The sequence below is a fragment of the Micropterus dolomieu genome, linkage group LG18 (genome assembly GCF_021292245.1).
Source record: "Micropterus dolomieu isolate WLL.071019.BEF.003 ecotype Adirondacks linkage group LG18, ASM2129224v1, whole genome shotgun sequence".
Classification (NCBI taxonomy): domain Eukaryota; kingdom Metazoa; phylum Chordata; class Actinopteri; order Centrarchiformes; family Centrarchidae; genus Micropterus; species Micropterus dolomieu.
The window spans coordinates 28,451,944-28,474,467 of NC_060167.1; the positions used below are offsets into that span (position 1 = coordinate 28,451,944).

Here is a 22,524-nt window from a genome sequence, read left to right on the forward strand (position 1 = left end):
AGCGGAGCAGGGGTGGCCTGGTTCAAATTTGTTGAACTTGGACCTGAGTTGTTGACTGTGTCCACTGCTTGAACTGAAATACGGATGAAAAACGAATGACGTGTGTTTGTGAATTTCCAGAACTGTCCAGTAACACATTGACCTCATATCAAGACCAGACCAAAAATATATTTGGTTGGTAAATACCAGCCCAGGTTTGAACCTCAAACTACTTAGATAAAAAATATTTCTTTTGCACAGTAAATATATTTTTTTCACAGTTTCCCACTGTGGCTCTATGCACTTATACAAATAGACATGATTGCCAGAAACACATGTCCATGGTCAAAAGTAGGAAACAAAATATTTATCGAGGTGGCTAGAGAAATCTTAAAGGATTCTGGAAATGTTGTTAAATGACTTTCTTGGTTTTTCACAGGGCATTGGGAATGTATCTGTCAGGAAATGAATGAACAGTTATATGACCTGAATGAGACTCATGAGAAGCTCAAACTGGGTTTACCCCACCGTTTTAAATAGTCTATTGTGTATAGCTGTCTGGTGTGTACCCCTCAGACTGGGTTAAGGCCTTACCCTAGCCAATTGGATTGGTGAAGGCGGAGCTTAGCGAATTGTAGCCGGACAGACAGTACTGAGGGATGACTGCTCCCAGCGCAGGCAGTGCACGGCGAGTGGCTGACAGCCGCAGCGTAGTATCTGAGTTTACTATATATGGGCAAAGCCAGGCTGAGCGAGAGCTGCCCTCGCTTCCGTGTTTGTGTGATCAGGGAGTGCACAGCCGGGGAAGCGTCACTGTCTCTACTGTTTCATTCATTTATAACAGTAACGATAAGCAAGTGACCAGCAGGGAACATGCCGTATGAACTGAGTAAGTCTGTTTATTCTTAATAGCTAACGGCCGAGAGGAAATACAATGCATAATGTTGGTCGACATTATTCAGCAGACTGAGCTAGTCAGCCAAGTAGCCCGAAGCTAGCTGGTTAGCTAGCCTCGCCCATAGCTGCATGATTTTGACACTTCATTTCGCATGTGAAAGACTAAATCTTGGCACTGGAAGCGGTCCTGCCAGATTTAACACACGCCTGTGTTTGATAAGCACGATTTGCTGTGAAGATGCTCCGGCACAAAATCCGGCTCATTACAGACCGTCCAAGTTGGCGTTAACGTTAGCTGGTCGAGCTAACGTCAGTCAGAGGAAATAGTTGTGCTCACATCGCATTGTTATGACATGTCCAGACAGAGGCTGGCTGACAGTCCTCTGCTGGGGAAGCTGCTCACACAAACGCGCTGTGTGGTTGCTGAACAAGCGTGAATTAAAGTTTGACTGCAATTTTAATGGCGAGCTGCTGGAGGTGAGAGTTAAGAAAGGTGTGATATAACGTTAGGGCCGATGCGGAAGCCCAAGAAATACACCAGCCTTGTTACAGCGTTTTTGTTAGTGCAAGATTTAATAGGCTTTTGTTGGAAAATTTACATTTATGTATATATAAAGCCCAACTAAGATCATGTATAATATAGATGATGCTTGTTTTTCGTCTTTATTGTCACAAGTTAAGAACCTAAACAATACATAGGCCTATCCATGAAATAAAGCAAAATCTGCCCTTCAGTTATCAGTAATACACTTCCCACAGTATAGTAACATGTCAAAAAGGGTGAAGCACAGTTTGAGGAAGTGTATTTAAATGATTACAGCTTACAGTTATACGACATTTGTCTTATTGGTACTGAGTAAGAATAATAATTTTGATGCAACAGCCAAATCTCCTGCCATCTTGTTTTTGTCTGGGGGATAAATAAGTTAATGTCTCATGGAGACTGCTAAGACAGCTCTGTCCTAACTTGGTCTGAACTTGACCAATAAGGACAGACCTGGCTGTTCAGTCAAAGTGTCCGGAAACGTTACTGACGGAAGAGGCTCTGTTCAACACAAGTCCTCAGAATGACTAATGAAGAACTAAGTGATGTCGATTAAGTCTGCTTACTTAAGGTGCAAGACATTAGTCCAGACGATGCACGTTTCAGGCGCTATCATGTTTCAGGCTGTAGATGCACAGTGTAATATTGTCTGTCTGCAAACTATACCTTTTTATGGAATAGTTCAGTCAAATGCTGTTTTCTGGTGTATGCTTACTTAAGTTGTATTAACCTTTTTAATGTTTTCGTCACCTATCATCTGTCATGCCTACTTTCTCAGGACATGTGTTCGCCAGTCTCCCACAGATGGAGAGGGGAGTTGCAAAAGTCATTGGCGGCGATCCCAAAGGGAACAACTTCCTGTATACAAATGGGAAGTGTGTCATCATCAGGAACATTGAAGTAAGTTTCATATTTTTAAGAGACACACTGTGTTGCTTGCTTATTTATTTATTCATACCAGCCTGGGTCGTGTTCTGGCCATTATTTATATTAGCCATGATGACATTTTACTCCCTAATTACGGTAAATTGCTTTTATTTCTACTGAATTTGGTGAGTCAAATTTAAACACCAACCTAAAAGCGACAAGTTCACTGACCTTTAGGTTAAAAGTATCATGTTTCTTGCACCTGACCACACCCTTTGCACGGTATTTAAGAGCTTTCCCAACCCATGCCACTACATAACACGCAGCACAATAGCACGGTTGAATAGAGCGCGACCTCTGTTGCACGTGTACCACGCCTGTGGGTGATGTCGGGGTGAAGTGAACGCTGAGTACGACAGCAAGGTGAGCGCTTCAAACTCTGGAGCTCAGCAAAAATAAGGTTTTCAGCTCAACAAGGAAGCAGTTGTGCAAAATGTAATGAACATTTTCAAGGAACAGTTTGGGTTAAAAGTTTTAATAATAATACATTTTATTTATAAGAGCCTTTCAAAACACTCGAGCTCACTTTACAAGACAGAATGAAACAGTATAGCAATAAACCAATAAAATGAACAAAGACTAAAATTACAGTGCATAAAATCAGGGTACATAAACAATTAGAAACGAAAGATTGCTGTGACCAGAGAGAATAGTGATCACGTTGGATGAGCTAGTTTAAAAAGATGTTTTCAGGCAGGATTTAAAAATGGAAAGCGACTCAGTGATACGGATGCAGCGCCGCTGATGGCTCTAAACCCCATAATGGTCAAACAGGCAGGAGATGCAGTTAGGTGAATAAAGGAAGAAGATCTAGGAGTACGGGTGGGTGTGTTGATATGAAGGAGGTCACTGAGGTACAGAGGAGTGAGGTTGTGAATGAGTTAATTGATGAATTTGAGACAGAAGAGAATTACAATAATCAATGCGGGATGTAACCAGGGTGTGAACGAGAATGGCTGTACTAGTGGGTGAGATTTTAACTCATCTTTTTTTTTAGGATTTAACTGAAAATAAATGGGGTGTGTGATCATTGTCATTACTTGCCCTAGTAGACACAATCATAAAGCTGCATCCCTTTTAAAGTTCCTTTTTATTAATCGAATGAGTAAAATGTTATCATAACCAATGAGAACGAAGGCTAGAACCCTGAAAATAAGGTCCAGGTTCAAAGAATCCAACCACATTTTCTTTTGACTTGGTGCTTATTGAGAAGGGAACCATCTAATGTTCCTGCTGATGGTTCACATTTGCTGTCTTTTCCAGAATCCAGCTATAGCAGACATTTACACCGAACATGCGCATCAAGTTACTGTCGCTAAGTACGCCCCCAGCGGATTCTACATTGCATCTGGAGGTAAATGATCCATGTAAGAACACATGTCAGCAAATGGGTGCTACTAATGCTGATATTGTAATAAAATAATTGTTTTTAAATCCTTTTTAGATGCTTCAGGAAAGATCCGTATCTGGGACACCACCCAAAAGGAACACCTGCTCAAGTACGAGTACACCCCTATTTCAGGCAAGGTCAAGGACATCGCATGGACAGAGGATAGCAAGAGGATTGCTGTTGTTGGGGACGGACGAGAGAAGTGAGTGTGAAGATTTAGGGTGCCTGTCCATCAATAAGACTGTGAAATTACCCATAGCATATTATTATTTGACTAAGCAATATTTTCCATAATGTCTTTTCATTTAATCCTGGCTTGTAGACTTGTTTATAGACATGCATGTTCATCTCTTGTTGTAGGTTTGGGGCAGTGTTCCTGTGGGACTCTGGCTCCTCAGTGGGAGAGGTTTCAGGCCATGCCAAATTAATCAACAGTGTAGACATCAGGCAGAAACGCCCATACCGCCTTGCTACTGCCAGTGATGATACCACCGGGTCCTTCTTTGAGGGGCCTCCCTTCAAGTTCAAGTTCACATTACGTGTGAGTTGCAGAGATTAACATATGCTTTTTTCCCCCTACCTGTACAGTTTTTGGACAGGGGTATTTCTGTTTAAACAAAGTAGTAGGAGCAGAGTTGATTTTGCTGGACCTGTCGGACCAGCTGAAGGGTAAATGTCAAATTCAACAAAACAAAATATTGTTGCAAATGCAGACAAATTAGTGGATTATGGAAATATTCTGTGACTTTAAACCAAATGTCTTATTTTAAATCCCCGTTGGTCCTTTCAAGTCTGTAACACCCTGGTGGTTTTTGACAGTGCAGCCTTGTTTGTCTTGTTTCCATATTACATAACCCACTTCCCCCATAAAGGATGTGTGAGCCACATTCTTTAAAACGGGCCTTCCCTCTATAACCACGTAAAACACTTTTTAAATGTTTTGATAGTTGCTATTCTTGCAACATGCACTGCACATGAATTTCAAAATAATAACTTTTCCCTGTAGCATTTTGTGTTGTTTAACCTTGGTCAGCCCTGATCATCAGGTCTGAAATGAGGAAGGACTTTGTCATGAGGATGACCAAGAATAATAATATTTATCTGGTTAATTTGCCGGTTTGCCTTATGTCATGTCTTATTAATTATAACAGATTGAAAGTAAGGGACTGTGCTAAATAAAACACTAATATGGACTGCATATTAATGTCTGTCTTTACGGATCATCACCTTCTGTCTGCCTGGTGACTGCTAAAGGACCACAGCCAGTTTGTCAACTGCGTTCGCTTCTCTCCAGATGGAAGTCGGTTTGTCACAGCCGGTGCTGATGGCCAGGTGAGTATCGGATTATCAGGTGTGGCCATGTGACAAAGATTACCACAATAATTAATTAATTAATAAATAAATAATAACTATCACTGTGATATTTACTGAAATGATAAAAAAATATGTTTCAACCTAAAGTAGCAGGTTGATATGTGAATATATTAACATATAAATTCACAAAAACTGTGGGTTTAATGAGAATAACCTTTACAGATTTTCGTGTATGATGGAGCGACTGGTGAGCGTGTTGGCTCACTGGGTGGAGAGAAGGCCCACAAAGGAGGAATCTATGCTGTAAGTATTTTTTTTTTTTTTTTTTTTTTAAATACATGAAACAACTCTACATTCAGTATACATTTAGCTAGTCTGTCTTGTTTAAACTTAAAGTATCATCACAGCGTTTAACCTCCTTATCATCCTCTGGCCCATTAACTTAGTTAGTTGGCTGGTTTTGTTTTTCAGGAGAGCTAGTTATAATCAGAGTTAGCATGCAGTCTGCCTAGAGTATGTGGATACAAGATGCTTATTTACCTATTCAAATGAAGGATTGTTTGCTCCGACAGCCGCCTCCTTCTGTCCTCAAGTTACTGATTTGATTTTTCTGTTGATTTAATTGTTTTCCACAAAGCACTCGGGTTTCTGTTGTTGAGTGAACATTTATAGGACACTTGAACACTTTCTAACACTTTGGCTACATGCATATTAAAATCACAACTTTTTCTTTCAATCCGCCCCCCCACTTTCAATCCTCCAGGTCAGCTGGAGCCCTGACAGCTCCCAACTGATCTCTGCCTCAGGGGACAAGACCGTGAAACTCTGGGATGTTGGTGCAGGTACAGCCGTCACCACCTTCAACATGGGCACTGATGTGACAGACCAGCAGCTGGGCTGCCTGTGGCAGAAGGACCACCTCCTCGGCATCTCCTTGTCAGGATACATCAACTATCTGGACAAGAACAACCCTGACCGCCCCATACGCACCATCAAGGTCAGACTCTGTTTAAAGATGCTATTCCTGGATGTTATCAGAGTTCCTTTATACTGATAAAACATTATGTTAAAGCTTATTTTACGCCATAAGTGCAGAGACTAGAGGCATCTGACTTTATTTTGCAGAAGGCAGTGAGATCTTAGGTCACTACAGAAGCATTCAAAATGTGGCTTTCACTGGAATTCATAGTCTGCCAAATCTCTCAAGTGATATTACTGAAATATTTTACATTAGCTAATCTTTTATGCCCTTATAAGTGTATCTGAAAACATGTTTTTGTTCGTCCTACAGGGTCACACCAAATCCATCCAGTGTTTGACGGTTCACAAAAATGAAGGGCGATCATACATCTACTCGGGGAGCAGTGATGGACACATCAATATCCTTTCCCAGATTAAGTGGTGCCAATAATGACTGTAAAGGTAGATCAGTGGCCCATAAGTCAAGAAAGTGCCCTTTATACTACATGTACTTTTGTTATGCCCAGTTTTGGCAGGTGAAGACATTTTATTTTGTCTTAGTAATTGGTTTGAAAAGTGTGTGTTGTTGTAATACTTATTTTGGCCACACGAGGCTGAAGTGCACCACTACCAAAACATGGACTAAAAGCATTCATGTTTTCTTCCAGGTGAAGTGCAGATGAAAATAAATTTCTAGCCAAAAAAAAGACATGAGAGTTATGTTGCATAACCTGTTTACACACAGTATTCTGTACCTTGTGTTTAGAGTGCATGGAATAAATAAAACTCGCCTTAGATCAGAATGGTCTCTCAGGGCTGCTGTACATTTTTATCAATATCTATATATATATTTTTGTCAGAATTTCATTGCTGACGGACGATTGTTGCAGGAATCGAAGGCAGCACTACATTGCTTGCATTTCATAGATGAGGGATCAATACTAGATGAGGAAGCCTTTGTGCTACATTCAGTAGCAATCTGGACAGCTTTTTTCATTATTCCGAGATGGTGGGTTCTTGCAGCCTTAATCTTTGCATTAGAATCTATGTTTTGATGCATTAATGCAGGGCTATTCAATTGGGACGGATTTTAAAACCAGGACACTGAGATGGGCCGGACATTTTCTCACGAGTTGGGATGGGTATCATTAGGATTTTTTTTTTTTTTTTTTTTTTTTGGGCACTTGTATTGGTAATCCTTATTTGTTCAGTTCTTTATCGATGCTCTTATCAGTCCTATTTATTACTAAATAATTGCATGTTATTTGAAAAAATTAAATAATTTTGTTATTAACTAAATGTTGTTTCTAGGGCAGCAACAGGATTTACAACAGCAAAGTCACTAATATCTCACTGGAAACAAATCTAAAATGTGAGTTAAATAAATCATATTCCTGATGACGACAACATACTGAGTGAAATATAGAAATGAACATCTCACTCCCTCCTGTCGTCGTCCTCCTCCTTCCTCTGCTACTGCTGGCGGTAGAGAGGAGGGCTGGTCTGTCTCAGCTACCGGCTGAGTTTATAATGTGTCATATTTTAATGTACGTGGCAAACTAAGCTTAACAGTTACTAAAGACAGACAGCTTTCACTTTAGCTTTTTTTTAACAATAAGCTATCAGCCGAGCTAGCACTGTGCTTGTGTAAAACCAAAACTCAGCTGCAGTGGATGAGAGACTGAGCAGATTAAAACATTGCAATTTCTAATTAAACAGGTGTTGGTAAAGTATTGAATTTTTACTTGCTAGGTTTTTATTGCACCATGTATCCTACTTAACGAGTGTAGTGGTTGTCAACGTCTGTAATGTCCACTGATCAGCTGGCTGACTTTGCTGCAAGTGTGTATGTGTAGTGGAGGCGCTCTGCAGACACAGGAGAGGAGAGGCTGCAGGTCGGACAGTTAGTTTTGAGCTTAGATTGGCGGTGATCGGTACAGTGCATGTGAAACTCAACATGTATGAGAAGGAAACGATATAGCTGACACTTAAGCTACTTCCATTCACTATACATGTAGTTTTCATTTGTTGTCTTATATATTTATGTGCTGGGCCACATGGAGGTTGCTTCGGGGCCGGATGTGGCCCGCGGGCCGCCAAGTGTATAGGGCTGCATTAATGTGTACAGCTAGTTCAGTTGTCCCCATGCTCACTTGTCAAAGTCACTTAGCGGTGTGTGCGTTTATTTCATAGTGGGCTTCTTGTTGCCACTTTCCTGCAATATTAAGTATCCATGTCTACAGTTCATTTGTTCCTTTAACAATTGCCGCACATTACTGGGATGCAGAAACCGGGGAGAACAGCTGCTTCTCGGGGAAGGGCCACACCAACCAGGTGAGCAAGGTGGTGATCGACGAAGCCAACGAGCTGGTGACGTGCAGCATGGACGATACACTGCGCTACACCAACATCAACAAGACGGAGTACAGGTAGGGGCCACTGTGTGTTGCTGTGCAGATAACTATGAAATAAATTTAGTGGGGATTATATTGATGATCTGCAGTCTGTCTATTAATGATAATGAAGACGGTGTGTCATCTGAAAGATAAATGTCATTGGTATCTCTCTTTTGTTTTCTTTTACCTCTGAATATGGGCTTTCAGAATTCCATAACTTCTCGACCTCTAAATGTTACAATGCTCATTTATCGTATAAATAACCCAAACTGATGGTTTTTCAGTGCCTCTGATGTGGTAAAGATGGATGTTCAGCCTAAAAGTGTGTCAGTAGCAGTGGGAGGGCTGTCGCTGGCTGTGTGCATTGGACAGGTAATGTGTTTTTAATGTATTCATCGTCGCCTAGCTTAGCCAAGTTCTTAGTTCAGTATTTCTCCTGTGTACACATTTGAGCATTTCAAAGGTTTTACATCATCCACCTGATATTTTAATCCTCTAAAGTTTCACTGTTTGCAAATGTTGTCCTTTTTTTTTTTTTTGATGCAATAACTTGTCATCGCTTGCTTTCTCTAGATTGTCTTGCTGAAGGATAAGAAGAAAGTCTTCACATTGGACAATCTCGACTATGAGGCAGAGGTTGGAGTTCTCCACCCTGGAGGCACCACTGCTGCAGTAGGAGGAGCAGTAAGTGGACACGATTGGTCAGCTTTGCTCTTGGAAAATGCTTTCGAGTTTGGGGGGGGGGGGTAAATGGCCATCACAGGAAACGGTTCAGTACATTGCTCATCACACACCAAGGACTCTTCAGGTGTGAGATTCACTCTTTATTTTTTTTTTTTTTTTCTTCTCCTTTTTTAGGATGGGAAAATCCATCTGTACTCTATTCAGGGAAACACTCTGAAGGACGAGGGTCAAACTCTGGAGGCTAAAGGGCCGATCACAGACATGGCCTACTCAAATAATGGAGCCTATCTGGCTGTCATTGACGAGAAGAAAGTTGCCACAGTTTATAGTGTGGCTGACGGCTACTCGGTAAACATTTGTCTGTTCTACTCAATATACAGTACCTCTAGCAGTTTTGTATAAATTCGAGTCATTCTCTATTTTTGAAAATGATTTATCACTCTTCTTTTTCACCAGGTCAAAAACGAGATGTATGGACACCACGCCAAACCAGTGTCTTTGGCCTGGTCCCCTGATAATGAGCACTTTGCGACTGGTGGGATGGACATGATGGTGTACATCTGGACGGTTGGTGATGCAGACAACAGGATTAAGGTCCCAGGTAGGCCAAGAAAATATTGCACGTGCACTTTCACTCATGTCTGGCTTCCACGCAGATATATACCATATGAGTTCTATAAATCCACTAAGCAACACAATCATAGGAAACAGGACATTTAGAGCTGAGCTAAATTATGCATTTAGAACATGTAAAGGTAAGAAAATGGTTGAGATAATATTAAAACAACAACAGGTTTTGAGTTCATTAAAATCTTAAAGGTCAAGTGTGTAATATTAGGAGGATCTGTTGACAGAAATGCAATATAAGATCCATAACTACGTTGTCAGTAGTGTATAAAGACCTTACAAAATGAACTATTAAGTGTTTTACCTTTTTAGAATGAGCCATTTCTGTCTACAGACACCACAGGTCCTCTTACATGCCATGTTTCTACAGTAGCCCAAACTGACAAACTGCTCTGCAGAGCGAGTTTTGTCACTACTTTAAATATGTACGAAGAAGAACAAATAACGGTTATGACTGGTTTATTAGAAGTATTACAGGAAGAGAAATTTGGACAAATGGAGGACCACACGTTTTATTTAGCCCAAGTGCAGACAGAGGGTGTCGGTCACCGTAGCTTCTCCTAAATTGTACATGAGACATAAAGAAGTATACAGAACTTTGATTCGTGTCAAAATCACATATTGCATATACATATTTTACAAACATGTAATTTGTAAAAAGGTTATAATAATTTGTTTGCTGTGCATGTAGAGTGAACTGCATGTTGTTTATATGCTCTGATAATGCTAATCCAACACATCTTTGTAGTAGCGTCCATGGTGATTCCACATTCTGACTTAAGAGCACATGAACACACACTGAGGTCTGAAGAACGACTTCACAACTTGGCGAAATGAACCGTTGGCTGCTGGTTGCAATTTGCAACCCTCACCACTAGATGCCACTTAAACTTACAAAACTTAAGCACTGCTTTAAGAATTATACCTTTCTAAAGTCATAGCTTGTTATGTATTTGTTGTGTGAAGTGAACTTGGCTGTAAATGGTTTCTTGTCTTTTTAATTTAATGCTTTTTGTCTGGGTTGAGAAATTTTTGTAACAAGGTTGTTTCACGCTTTAATGTCTGCAGACACTCACCGGTTGCATCATGTTAGCGGCCTGGCCTGGGTAGATGAGCATACACTCGTCACTGCCTCCCATGATGCCAGCATCAAGCAGTGGACTATTACGTACTGAGCTGCAAGCATACAAACATCCACATCTCCAGGGACAAGGACTACTGTAGAATTCAACCTTTCTCTTTTTTTAACTGTATTTTCACTGTCTAAACGGTGTTCTATGCTGTCTGTAAACATTGAATTGTAAATGGTTATGGCTGGGGAAAGCACCCATAAAAATGATCTGAGACATGTCTCTTTGATGCGAATAACCTCAACTTACACAGAGACAAAATGTTGAAATATACAATGTAACCATGAGTGCTTTTACATCTCTTTGAGCGTTATGGACCCAGACAAATATTTGTAAGCTCAACATTCCATAGGTAATTGCTTTCACCGAGTTTAAACAGAAATCCATGTCTGTGGTTAGCCTCAATGCATCCTAACAAAGGCTAGTTTTTGTTGTAAAATTAACAAACATTTTTGAAAAGAAATGAAACCTTTTGGTTACATTCCTGAAACGAGAAGTAACTGGTCCTTTTTTTTTTTTTTTTTTTTTTCTTTTCAAGGTTTTAAGAGGGTGGGTGTTTTGTTTTTTTTGCTTTCTCTTTACTTTCTTTTTGATTCACAATTCTTCCTGTTGGACTGGGGAGCAATAATAGGAAATGAAAGAACAATGTATGTGTACAATCAAGATGCTGTCTGTTCAGTTGAAGGTCCTGTGGTGTTGCTGTGTTTTTGTTTGGGCCCACTATGCTAGTCTCACTTTATTTTTCCATGTCTTTATGCATCTGCTTCCCAAAGTGGGAGTGTTCCATTAATAATAATAAAAAAACACTTTTTATGCATTTTCCAGTTCATGCTGATTTGCCCTCTTTCTGTCGAGTGAAAACCTTCACAATTTCATGGCATTCAGGAACACATTGAACTGTGCGTATTTATCAGGAGGGAGTACAGACCGAGAGGAGCAGATGACAAAGCTTCCTCACACGTTTAGTGAGTTATTTGGCCATCGATATCCCCGGATTGGACATTGTCTCTTCAGCTTGTCCATCTTTTCTGTTTTTTTTTTTTTGTTTGTTTTTTTTAATTTATTTTAAACGATAAATTGAGAAGTTCTTTAGATAGTAGCCTACTCCGGAGGAGCTGATGATGCAGTACTCACCCAGATTTTTAAAATACTTCAAGAAACATCTGAGTTATGTACACTGATATTATCTTACCTGTAGAAGGGGACACATTTATCTGACACTTAAGGTCGTGGTTAGATAAATTTTACTGAAAACACAGTATTAATGAATGCTAATGACTTGGAATCATTAACTAATTGATTCTGTTGATCAATCTAAATGATGGGCGGGATATCAGTAAAATGAGGTATACCAATATGATTTCAAGCGATCTAAAATTAGACAATACCGTTTATACCGACATAGTTTGATGTTGAATTAATTATAGGGTTGCCACCTTCAACACAGAAAAATAAGGGACGCCTGCCACAGCGGGGGCCACATCCCTCGGGGGCCTGGCAACCACAGGTCCCATGGTGTGCCAGTGGTGGTATATCATAACTTAAAACATGTTTTCAGGAAAGTATTAAGATTGATACCACTGGACATTATAATCTGCTATCTTCTATTGAAATCCGTGTGAACAGATGCACTCAGTCTTTATCACAACTGTGACAAAGGACTACCAACCTACTCAGCCTCTGTTCAAAACACGACTAAAGGGAACATCTTGTCTGGACTGCATTCTAATCGATGCCCCCGAGTGGCCACACAGTGTCCGAAGCATTATATACAGCCCTTTTCCAGTCACCAAAACAACAACTCAACAGACTAGTGGTCATATTGTCATAGCTTAGGCCAACAATGTGTGACAATGTGAGACCAAAAAAAAATAGGCTTTTGGAGGAACTTGTGAAATGTGAACTGTATTTGATTAACTTATTTAATCAACATGTGCATAACTTATTATAAATAGGCTAAAACAAAGACTGTTGCAAAGGATTTTCCATGAACATCAGTGGATTCGAAGTAATACGCCTTGTGTGCAGTATTGGAGCATGTTAGGCCTACTTCCTTTTATAAAGTTTTTATGTTTTTATTTTTTTTAAAGTACACTACTCGTGCAGCACTGAGTAGCTGTTTGTCTTTCAAACAGCTGCAGTAAAACTATGAACAGGACTACTCAAAGTGAGCTCACTCCTCATGAGCTCCAGAGAGCACGTGTTCTTGCTGTCACTTTCTTGGTCATTCTGGAAAATATCCTCTCCACACAACCAGAGGATGCTGCGATATTTATGATGGGGCTGTCGATGGACAGGGTGAGAATGTGCTAATAAACTTGCATAATTGTTAAGGGTGATGTGAACACAGATTTTGGCTAAAATATTTGTCATTGTTTAGTAACACCATCCAAACAATGAAAGCAGACATAAATAACCTTTCCACAAACATTTTTAAATTTAATTAACACCATTTTATTGATTGGTCAGTAAATATATTTATGTATTTATTTTATCAGTTTTCATTCAGCCTATTGTTAATTTTATAGTATTGAAGGATGCAATTCTATAGATTGGTTAAGCATAACACATAGTTGTTTATATTCTTCACATAGGCACTATAATTTGATAATTAAATGCATTAAATATCTCTCCCTTGTCTGCATGTGTCTGACTTTATAGCCTATCTCAACCTTAAAAAACAAATCATACCATAATGTGGACATGTGATTAATTTACATTGTAACAATATTTCTTAACAAATAGGCAGCGAACTTTTACAATGTAATGGAGAAAGTCACCAGATCAGACATACAGATTTACAATACAAATTTAGGTCTGTGAGTGTGAAGAGAACTGAAGGAGGCAGATTCAATAGGTGAGTGGAAAATCAAGTATAATTAAAATGGTGAAATAAAAAATAAGCTAAGTTAGGCTACTATACAAATAGTAAAAACATGGCCCTAAAACAGACCCCCCAGCCCACTTAGCAGAAAATACCGATATATGTTTTATACTCAGCCCAAGTCTAAACTACTGGCAACACCACTAAGTGAAAATGTCACAATTTGGGCCCAATTAGCCATTTTCGCTCCTCTGTGTCATTTGACTCGTCAGGGTTACAAGGTCTCAGGAGTGAATGGGGAGCAGATGTGTTAAATTTGGTGTCATCTCTCTCACACTCCCTCATACTGGCCACTGGAAGTTCAACATGGCACCTCACAGGACCAAATAAGTTGAGTGTCCGTGATCAGCGTCATATCCAGAGGTTGTCTTTGGGAAATAGATGATGAGTGCTGCCAGCATTGCTGCAGAGGTTGAAGGGGTGGGGGATCGGCCTGTCAGTGTTCAGACCATACGCTGCACGCTGCATCAAATTGGTCTGCATGGCTGTCATCCCAGAAGACAGCCTCTTCTAAAGATGATGCACAAGAAAGCCCACAGTCAAGGAGACTAAGGACACGGATTACTGGAACCATGTCCTGTGCTCTGATGAGACCAAGATAAACTTGTTTGTTTCAGATGGTGTGAAGTTGTGTGGCGGAAACCAGTCTGTCTTGCCTACAGTCAAACATGGTGGTGGGAGTATCATGGCCTGGGGATTTATGAGTGCTGCCGGCACTGGGGAGCTACAGTTCATTGAGGGAACCATGAATGCCAACATGTACTGTGACATACTGAAGCAGAGCGTAATCCCCTCCCTTTGGAGACTGGGCCGCAGGGCAGTTTTCCAACATGATAACGACCCCAAACACACCTCCAAGACGATCCACTTCCTTGCTGAAGAAGCTGAGGGTTACTGTAATGGACTGGCCAAGCATGTCTCCAGATCTAAACCCTATTGAGCATCTGTGTGTGATGTCGTCATGGAGGATTGGAAGAGGACTCCAGTGGCAACCTGTGAAGCTCTGGTGAACTCCATGCCCAAGAGGGTTAAGGCAGTGCTGGAAAATAATGGTGGCCACACAAATATTGACACTTTGGGCCCAATTTGGACACTTTTCACTTAGGGGTGTACTAACTTTTGTTGCCAGCCGCTTAGACATTAATGGCTGTGTGATGTGTTATTTTGAGGGGACAGCAAATTTACACTGTACAAGCTGTCCACTCACTATACATTGTAGCTAAGTGTCATTTCTTTAGTGTTGTGACAGGAAAAGATATAATCAAATATTTACACAAATGTGAGGGGTGTACTCACTTTTCTGAGATACTGTATATCTTTATGATTAATTGAATTTATATAAAAATGATTGAATGGCAGTCAATAGCAATCACATCCTAATGTTTACTGATATATTTAGAGGGAGGGGAAGGGATGTGTTGAGATTAGATCAACTTTCTACCATTTATTAAAATGCTTTGTGGTTTCAGTAATCTCGTGGTAACGGAGGGTCTATGTAGTCTTAATGACTTAATGAATAATATAATCTTTATGACTTTCAGATAAGATATAATACAGAAGGAGGAACAGACTATCTGTGATTCAACTGACAGCACAATGGGTCAATGGACTAGCAGCAGCATGATGATGTGAATTGTGTTCTATTAGGAATCCATCCAACTAAGTGGAATTAATAGTAAAAAATAGTAACAAAAAAAATATGTGAGGTAATTATTACAAACAATGCATTTGCTCTTTTTCACAAACAAAGACCACACCATTGGAAAACGTAATGTTTCCTTTATCAAAAATAAGAAGGCTTGCAAAACCCAGGGAGTTGAGACGCAGGGTGCAGGTTGCTTGTGGACTTTTCAGGCTCCACTGAATCCCCCTGTTGTTATTGTGCTAAAAGAGAGAGAGGGCCTAAAATTTGCACCCATATGTCCAATAAACTATAAAAAGCAACAAAGGGGGGGACAGAGATGTAAATAGATGCTATGTTTTATTTTCAGTAGTCCCAATCTAGAGAACATCAAAAAATATGTATTGACTGTTATTTATAAATTCAGCTTTGACCCTACCTATGTTAGAAACCCTGTGATTGGGTGGTCCTGGGCCCCACTTGGAGCTCAAGCTCACCTAGGCCCACCTGCAGCTTCACACAATGCTTCCAATAACACCTACTACACCCATCACTATGTTTACATGCACAGTAAGCTAAAAAAGAAAAAAAAGATCTCAGACATTGAATGGCAACTGTGTAAAACCAAATACTGGTTGTAACTTTCAAAAACTTTCATCATACTTGTGGCATCTCTACTTTTTTGGTTTGGGTAAACCAATCAACACTATTTAAAGAGCTATCTTGCTCCACACCAAACTTTCTTGAAATAACAAAAGCACCTCTTTCTGCTTTCTTAAATCCCATTTGTTTATTTTGTGTGTGAAAGGTGTGAAATTATATACTGTAGATGTTTTAATGGCTTTCCAAACTGAGACTTGTCTTGAACAATCACAAGGATTATTAACACTATTTCATGTCTGTCACACAACCCAGATTCTGTTTCAGCTCCAAGCTAAAGACTTAAAGAGGACATGTTTCTGCTTGCCTGGGAGAGTACAATCCAAGGAAAAACAGCCTCCCCAGGAATAGTCACATTTTCTCACTGCGAGAGAAGTGAGAGTGCACTGCTTCTGTTGCACAGATTTCCCAGACTGTGGATCCAGCTTAACATTTGGAAAAATGCACTTTAACATGGCCAGCAGACCAGAAGAGATCAAGTTACTGGTGAATTATTGTTGTCAAGCCATTAATAGAACTCAGAGAATCACGTCACAAGTTTTGCATACTAACTTCTGGAAAAAATACATTATGAATAGCCTGCACTTAAAAATAACAGGGGCCCAGCATTTCTCTGAGTGCTCTCGCAGTGTCAGAAACTGGTCAAGCCAGCTCTCTCAGGAGCCAAATCGTCACTCAAGAAGGAATTCCCACTTTATCTCATGACTCACGACGCCTGTTATGACTGAGACTTTCTACTCAGCAGCACTGCTACCTCCTAAACAATCTGAGTAGAGTGCAGGAGGGAATGCCTACTAGCTAACACTGGTGGCTGTCTGTCCATCGACTGCAGAGAGGGGAGATCAAAATGGGTGCCAATATAAGTCAGAAGAAGAGCAGCAAGTGACTCGGCTCAAGGAGTCATAACCACAGTGCCATGTGAGTCAAACCACTCACCTGTTTGTTGCTGACTTTACAGTGAATTATAGAAAATATATTCCTGTTTAGTCTTAATTTGTTAAGACTAAGACTGTCTCCCACATCACTATAGTTCATATTTGGGAAGTTGTGTGCTCTTTTAACCAAACACACTAAAGACAATAGAATCAAAGAGGGGGAAAAAACATATGTAACATAGGATACACTATTACACATAAATAAATCACAAGATTTAATTGAAAATCTATGCTAGGTTTGATTTAATCCTGCCTTTTATGTGCGTCTACATTTGCCACGTCAGTTCAGTGGTTGTATGAGCTCATAATTCATATTAAATATTTGCTAGTAAAAATGGAGTTGTGGCTAAAGAAAAAAGACCTGTGGCTATAGCCCAATAGCCAGGCTCTAAACACACCCCTGCACAGTTGTATATAGGTTTTAAGTCTTATTCTGGTTTTGATTATACTTGGGATATTAACCTGTTTAATGTTATCCCTTTAGGCCTTTATACAAGATCATAACAGTATCCAGGTTTCTGGTTGTCTGTGCAGGAGTGTCTTTATTTCTCAACATCTCACTTGTTTTGTTACCTACTGAGTTACCTCAGCAGCTGATAAAAGAGCACATTTTGGTTTCTGGCTTTCGAAACTCTGCTGACTTTAGCTTTTCTATGTGATCAGCGGCAGTGGTGGAAGATGTGTTCAGATCCTTATGTAAAAGTACTTAATAGGATTGATATTATTGCTTTGGTTAAAATAGTTAAAAGTAATGGATAACTGAAATTGTTAGATATAAGTTCAGGATAAATTGTACTTAACATGATTGGTATTATTGCTTCATTAATGTGTATGTTGCATTTTACTGCTGTAGATGTTTACTGCTGAGCTCATTTTTAATACTACTGTTGGGTAGTTTAATCACTACTATGAACTGTTGGGTAGTTTAATCTACATCCTTGCATCATATTCTACAAGATCGTGTGTTGGTAGCGTCGCTTTCATGAGCTCAGACAAACAGCCCTGTTTTGTGTTTAAAATTAAAATGACCAAATTTGGAGATACATGGTTTTCACTGAACAGGAAGGGTATGAAAAATAAAGCTGTCAGACAAATGTAGGGGAATAAGAAGTACAATATTTAAGTAAAACATATTAGTAGCATAAAATGGAAATATAACATAGAAAATATAAAAAAGTTCTGTCTTGGTTGTCTTCTTTTCAATTACATGTAGAAAGGTAAGGGGCAAAATTTGTAACAGTGTATACTCAAGGCCAGTTTCTTTCCAGTCCTGCTGCTCCCGGGAAGAGGGAGATGGGTAAAATATCTGGAAAACAGCTCTATGAAACAAATCTCAGAGGGGTTGTATTTCTTTCACAATGTTTATGCACAGTTTGCTGCTGGAGACAGTAAAGAACATGAATAAAGGTTAACCAATGATTAATTCCTGCCCTTCCAGCACCACATGTTTGCTGGTCTTACAATGATCTGCCAACTGGCCAACAGCACGGCATAGAAAGTCAACGCTATAATACTTATTAGAAGAAGCAGTAGAAAATATAACAATTTGCCTGAAACACACCATCTTTTGTGTTGGAATAAATGAAAGCATGGCAGAGCAAACTTTAAGGAAAGATAAAAAGTTAAGTGGAACATAAACATTCATGCATTGTAAGAGCAGCATTTTGCTTGATGTTAGGTTTAATTCTGTCACACTGTGAGATAAAAACCTTAAGTGTCATTAATGTCAGCTTTGTGGAAACTACAGTAAGAATATCAATCTTGTGTTGAATGTTTAATTAAACCATGTTTATTGGACCACATTATATAACGCACGGTAGCTAAAAAAGTATGAAAAAGAAAAGGCTCAGTGGGAAATAAAGCTTGTTACGTCATTTAATATTTTTTTCCTGCAAGCTAAACACTTATGTTGCTTTACCAGATAAAATGCATACAGTAAGGGATTCACTGATTACAAAGAAGGGGGACTCCTTTAGCAGCACTCTTCCCTGTGGCTCCAGCCCCTTTTGGTTCATGTCCAGTTTCAGGAAATTAAGTTAGCCAGCTAGTTCTCATGTGATAATGGTGTCTTTTCAATTATGTACTTAGCTTGCAGTTACTTTGGTTGTGCAAGATAACGGCTGATTTTGGACGGCAGGAGTCTTAAGAGTAGTTGGTGAGTTTTATTTCTCTATTGATTTTTTTTCCAGAATGAATGATCCTGCTATCATATGTGGGTACATATTACTTTTTAATCTTTCCATTTACTCACAGTAAGTGAAGAGATATTTACTGCCACAATAACCACAAAGCTACCAACTGTGACTGCAAAGGACACTGTAACACCTGAGCCACGTGATGTGAAACTATTTAGCAAGGAAGCTGGTACATTGAAAAAGTCAGTTAAAAGTAATGGATAAATGTTTAACATTGTTAGCTAAACGTACATGGTTCAAACCACCAAACCCAGTGGTTGAAATAGCTTAATGTCAAGGATAAATTATTGAATGTTCAGCCTCTGCCACTCTGAATGGAAGTAGTACAAATGCAACTTGACTAAACCAACCTAAACATTTATACTGTACTAGGTGGCACCGACCCACTGACACAGTGGGAAAGTCAATGTTTAACAAAGCAGGCTGGGACCAGGACTATGCACCACAGCAGAATAAAGTGATCTTTGTGATAAGCTGCGGAAAGAACTTGTTGGCAGAATCAACACTGGAAGTTTCTATTTGCCTACTTTTTAAGACACATGACCCAAGGGCAGTAATACTTAATATACAGTGGAGGAGACCATGCATAATTATGCTATGCTGCATAATGATAACAATAATATGGTATTTGGTAGTGTACACTGGGATACAGTAGGGGATACAGTAACTGTCATAATTAGATATTATTATGTGCACGCTTTTAGAAATGTGCTGTATAGAAATAGCCTAGCAAACAAGATCATATTTTTCGGATTGTTGAAATTGAAATGTAAATATAAGAAACAAGATTTTTGTCATCTCAACTTGCATGTTTTGTCTGCCTGAGGATCCTTCTCCCACTGACGGGTCTATCCACACCCTGGGAAACCTAATACTACCGTTACCTAGACAACAGGGCTGAAAAAAGATGTCCCAAAGGGGGTGTTCATTTTACAAGCCTGAGTTTCATTACTCGGCCGTATCTTTTTCCCATGGCAGCTCCTGGCCCACATGTTTCTTCAGCACAGTTCCCAAAGCAAACCACATACACATAGAGTTGCGCCATCCTCCAACCACGTGCTGCAATTATCAACGTTAAACTGTGTAAAATTTTTCTGTTTATGATGACGATGTTCTTTTATGCAGTTTTCACACTGGCTCACATATTTGTGTATAAAGATAATTGCCAGGCAGTAGTTTCAACAATATAATTAAGTTAACCATCCATTGATCATAGAAAAAAACTTTCTGAGGAGAGGTTTTTTGGGGGGGGGGATTAAAGACCAAGCTCTTGTGTTGCTTTTATGTAACAAGCTGTACTTTGTCTGGAACAACTTCACCAGTAGTAGAAACCTTTTCCTCTTTGTCTAGAGTAGCGTTGTCACTCCGTTCACCAGGAAATTAGCAATCAACACGCTACATGTTTCTACTCCAGCAGGGCATGCACCTCGGCAGCTGGAAGGGTAGAGCTCTATTCCGTTGTAACTCTGATCTAAAACCATGTGATCTGGGGATGTGTTTCTAGACGTTGGCAAGTAATGTGGATAAAGGGGTGTTCTACATGCGTACACGAGGTACAAGGAATGCAGCAGAACAATGGAGCATGGATATGCCAGAAGGGCACTCCCCATTGTTTTTATGGTAGGAGAAACAAGAAATGTCTTCCTGCTTGGTAGCTGCATATTAGCATTTCAAAACGTTATAATCTTAACCCCTCAGTGGCATCATGTATCTTAAATACACTATTCAAGGTAAGTACCAGGAAGTTTTTATATATATATATTTTTTACAATCACTCATTGACTTAGTAAAACTACTGTCCGGATGTCTGACAGCTTGTTAACCTGCACAATCAATCAAGGTTATTCCCATGTAATCAGATAAGGTACAGTCACAGTAAAATACCCCTCAGTTCCTTCAATTTGTGCATTAAAAAGACTTACAGTAGGAATAATCAGTATATGTGTACACATATGTGTGTGTATGTAGGATCCTAGTGGCCTGAGGGTAGGAGCTCTTCCTGAGCCTCTTACTGCTGTCCTGCTGTATCCAGTACCTGCTTCCCAACCGCAGCAAGGAGAAAAGGGTGCTTGGCATTCTCATTCAGTCATTTTTGCAGCCCCTGGTGTAAATATTCTTTAGGCAGGGTGGAAGAGGTAAAAGGCCCTGGTAATTGAACGGGGGGAAATGGGTTCATGGAATCACAATTTATTGACTCTATAGGCCTGTCTGTTCAGGCTACAAGAGTTTTCATAAGGTTCTTGTAATATTGGCTCAACACTAGTGTCTACATTACAGAGCAGTTAATGTTCAACAATTTCTTCAGATCTTTTCAAACTAAACTGACTCAAGATGTTAAGAGAAAGAGTTTCTGAAACAAAAGACACATGGCAGGAGAACACTGTTTTTAGTTACCACATCACAGTTTTTTAGTGATGTTGTCCATTAAAAGGGAGAAAATTAATACCACTCACTTTTTATACAAAAATAAAATAGAATTTATAAAACCCCCACCTGTGTCATTGGTAGGCCATGAAAGAAAACAATCAATGAAAAGTTGCAGTTCTGCTAACACGAGTACTGTATCTGATGTGTTTGAAAGTCGACCCTAATCCAGACTAGGATTGAGTTCTTTAAAATAAAGTCAGCTATGTTTATATAAACTCTGTGTTTGTTAATAAACAATATATATTTTTCTTGTATTCATTTTGTTGTGATTGAAAATGCAATTTCAATCCAGGGCTGCACAATATATATCGTTTCAGCATCCTCATTGCAATGTGCCCTTGCGCAGTAGTCACACCGCAGAACAATGCAATGTCAAGCAAGTCAAATTAACTGTTTAAAATATGTTTACTGCATAAAAGCCCAAGAAAGGATAGTTTGCATTCAAAAAAGTCTTCAGACTAAAAATTTTTCAGTTTATTTATGTTTTATTTTCTATGCATTTTCCCCTACCAAATAACCCCAATAATTCTAGGATGCTTAATTCTTTTCAAAGCAATTGAAGTCACCTGGTGAAAATTCCTATATTTTTTCACATTGCAATATATGTCGCAGAAAAGAAGAATATTGCATTGTCAGCTTTTTCCAATATCGTGGAGTCCCATTTTAAACTCAGTCAGTCATGACTGCAGTGAGGGGAGTTTTTAGCAGGTGATAAGGTACTCTTCAATATCAAGTAGGATGTATGTGGGACAATTTCTCATCATGGTAGAGTCTGTACATAGATACTTATCTGTGCTGGACTGTCTTGCTCAGTAAATCAATGCTCTATTTTTAAATTAATGCAACTCATGTGCTCTTTAAGGACAAGTAAATTTAACCTCAGACTGAAGGATGGCAGACAGGAAGACGACTATTGCTTAATTATAAAAATAGAATATTAAATATTAATCATCA

General features: G+C 39.4%; 2 protein-coding genes across 3 annotated transcripts in view; both read left to right on the forward strand.

Moving 5' to 3' along the window:
- Nucleotides 1-712: 712 nt before the first annotated feature.
- wdr1 (WD repeat domain 1) lies at nt 713-11,665 on the forward strand. The gene is made up of 15 exons (XM_046028930.1): nt 713-868; nt 2,199-2,320; nt 3,611-3,701; nt 3,792-3,939; nt 4,098-4,278; nt 4,992-5,069; nt 5,274-5,354; nt 5,815-6,048; nt 6,343-6,430; nt 8,284-8,440; nt 8,692-8,779; nt 8,981-9,091; nt 9,266-9,439; nt 9,548-9,692; nt 10,787-11,665. Exons 1-15 carry the CDS (start codon nt 853-855, stop codon nt 10,891-10,893), a joined length of 1,821 nt encoding a protein of 606 aa, XP_045884886.1. The 5' UTR covers nt 713-852; the 3' UTR covers nt 10,894-11,665.
- A 7,330-nt stretch (nt 11,666-18,995) lies between these two features.
- Nucleotides 18,996-22,524, forward strand: part of slc2a9l2 (solute carrier family 2 member 9, like 2) — a 147,439-nt gene continuing 143,910 nt past the window's right edge. For both annotated transcript variants that reach the window (XM_046029024.1, XM_046029026.1), the window contains exon 1: nt 18,996-19,103. The gene's annotated coding sequence lies outside the window, so the exon portion shown is untranslated. The remainder of the gene's footprint in view (nt 19,104-22,524) is intronic.

Excerpts from the sequence above, each read along its gene's own strand:
- wdr1 (XM_046028930.1), top strand. Across the intron at positions 6,431-8,283 it reads GAGCAGTGATGGACACATCA|ATTACTGGGATGCAGAAACC; the intron begins ATATCCTTTCCC and ends CAATTGCCGCAC. Across the intron at positions 9,693-10,786 it reads CAACAGGATTAAGGTCCCAG|ACACTCACCGGTTGCATCAT; the intron begins GTAGGCCAAGAA and ends TAATGTCTGCAG.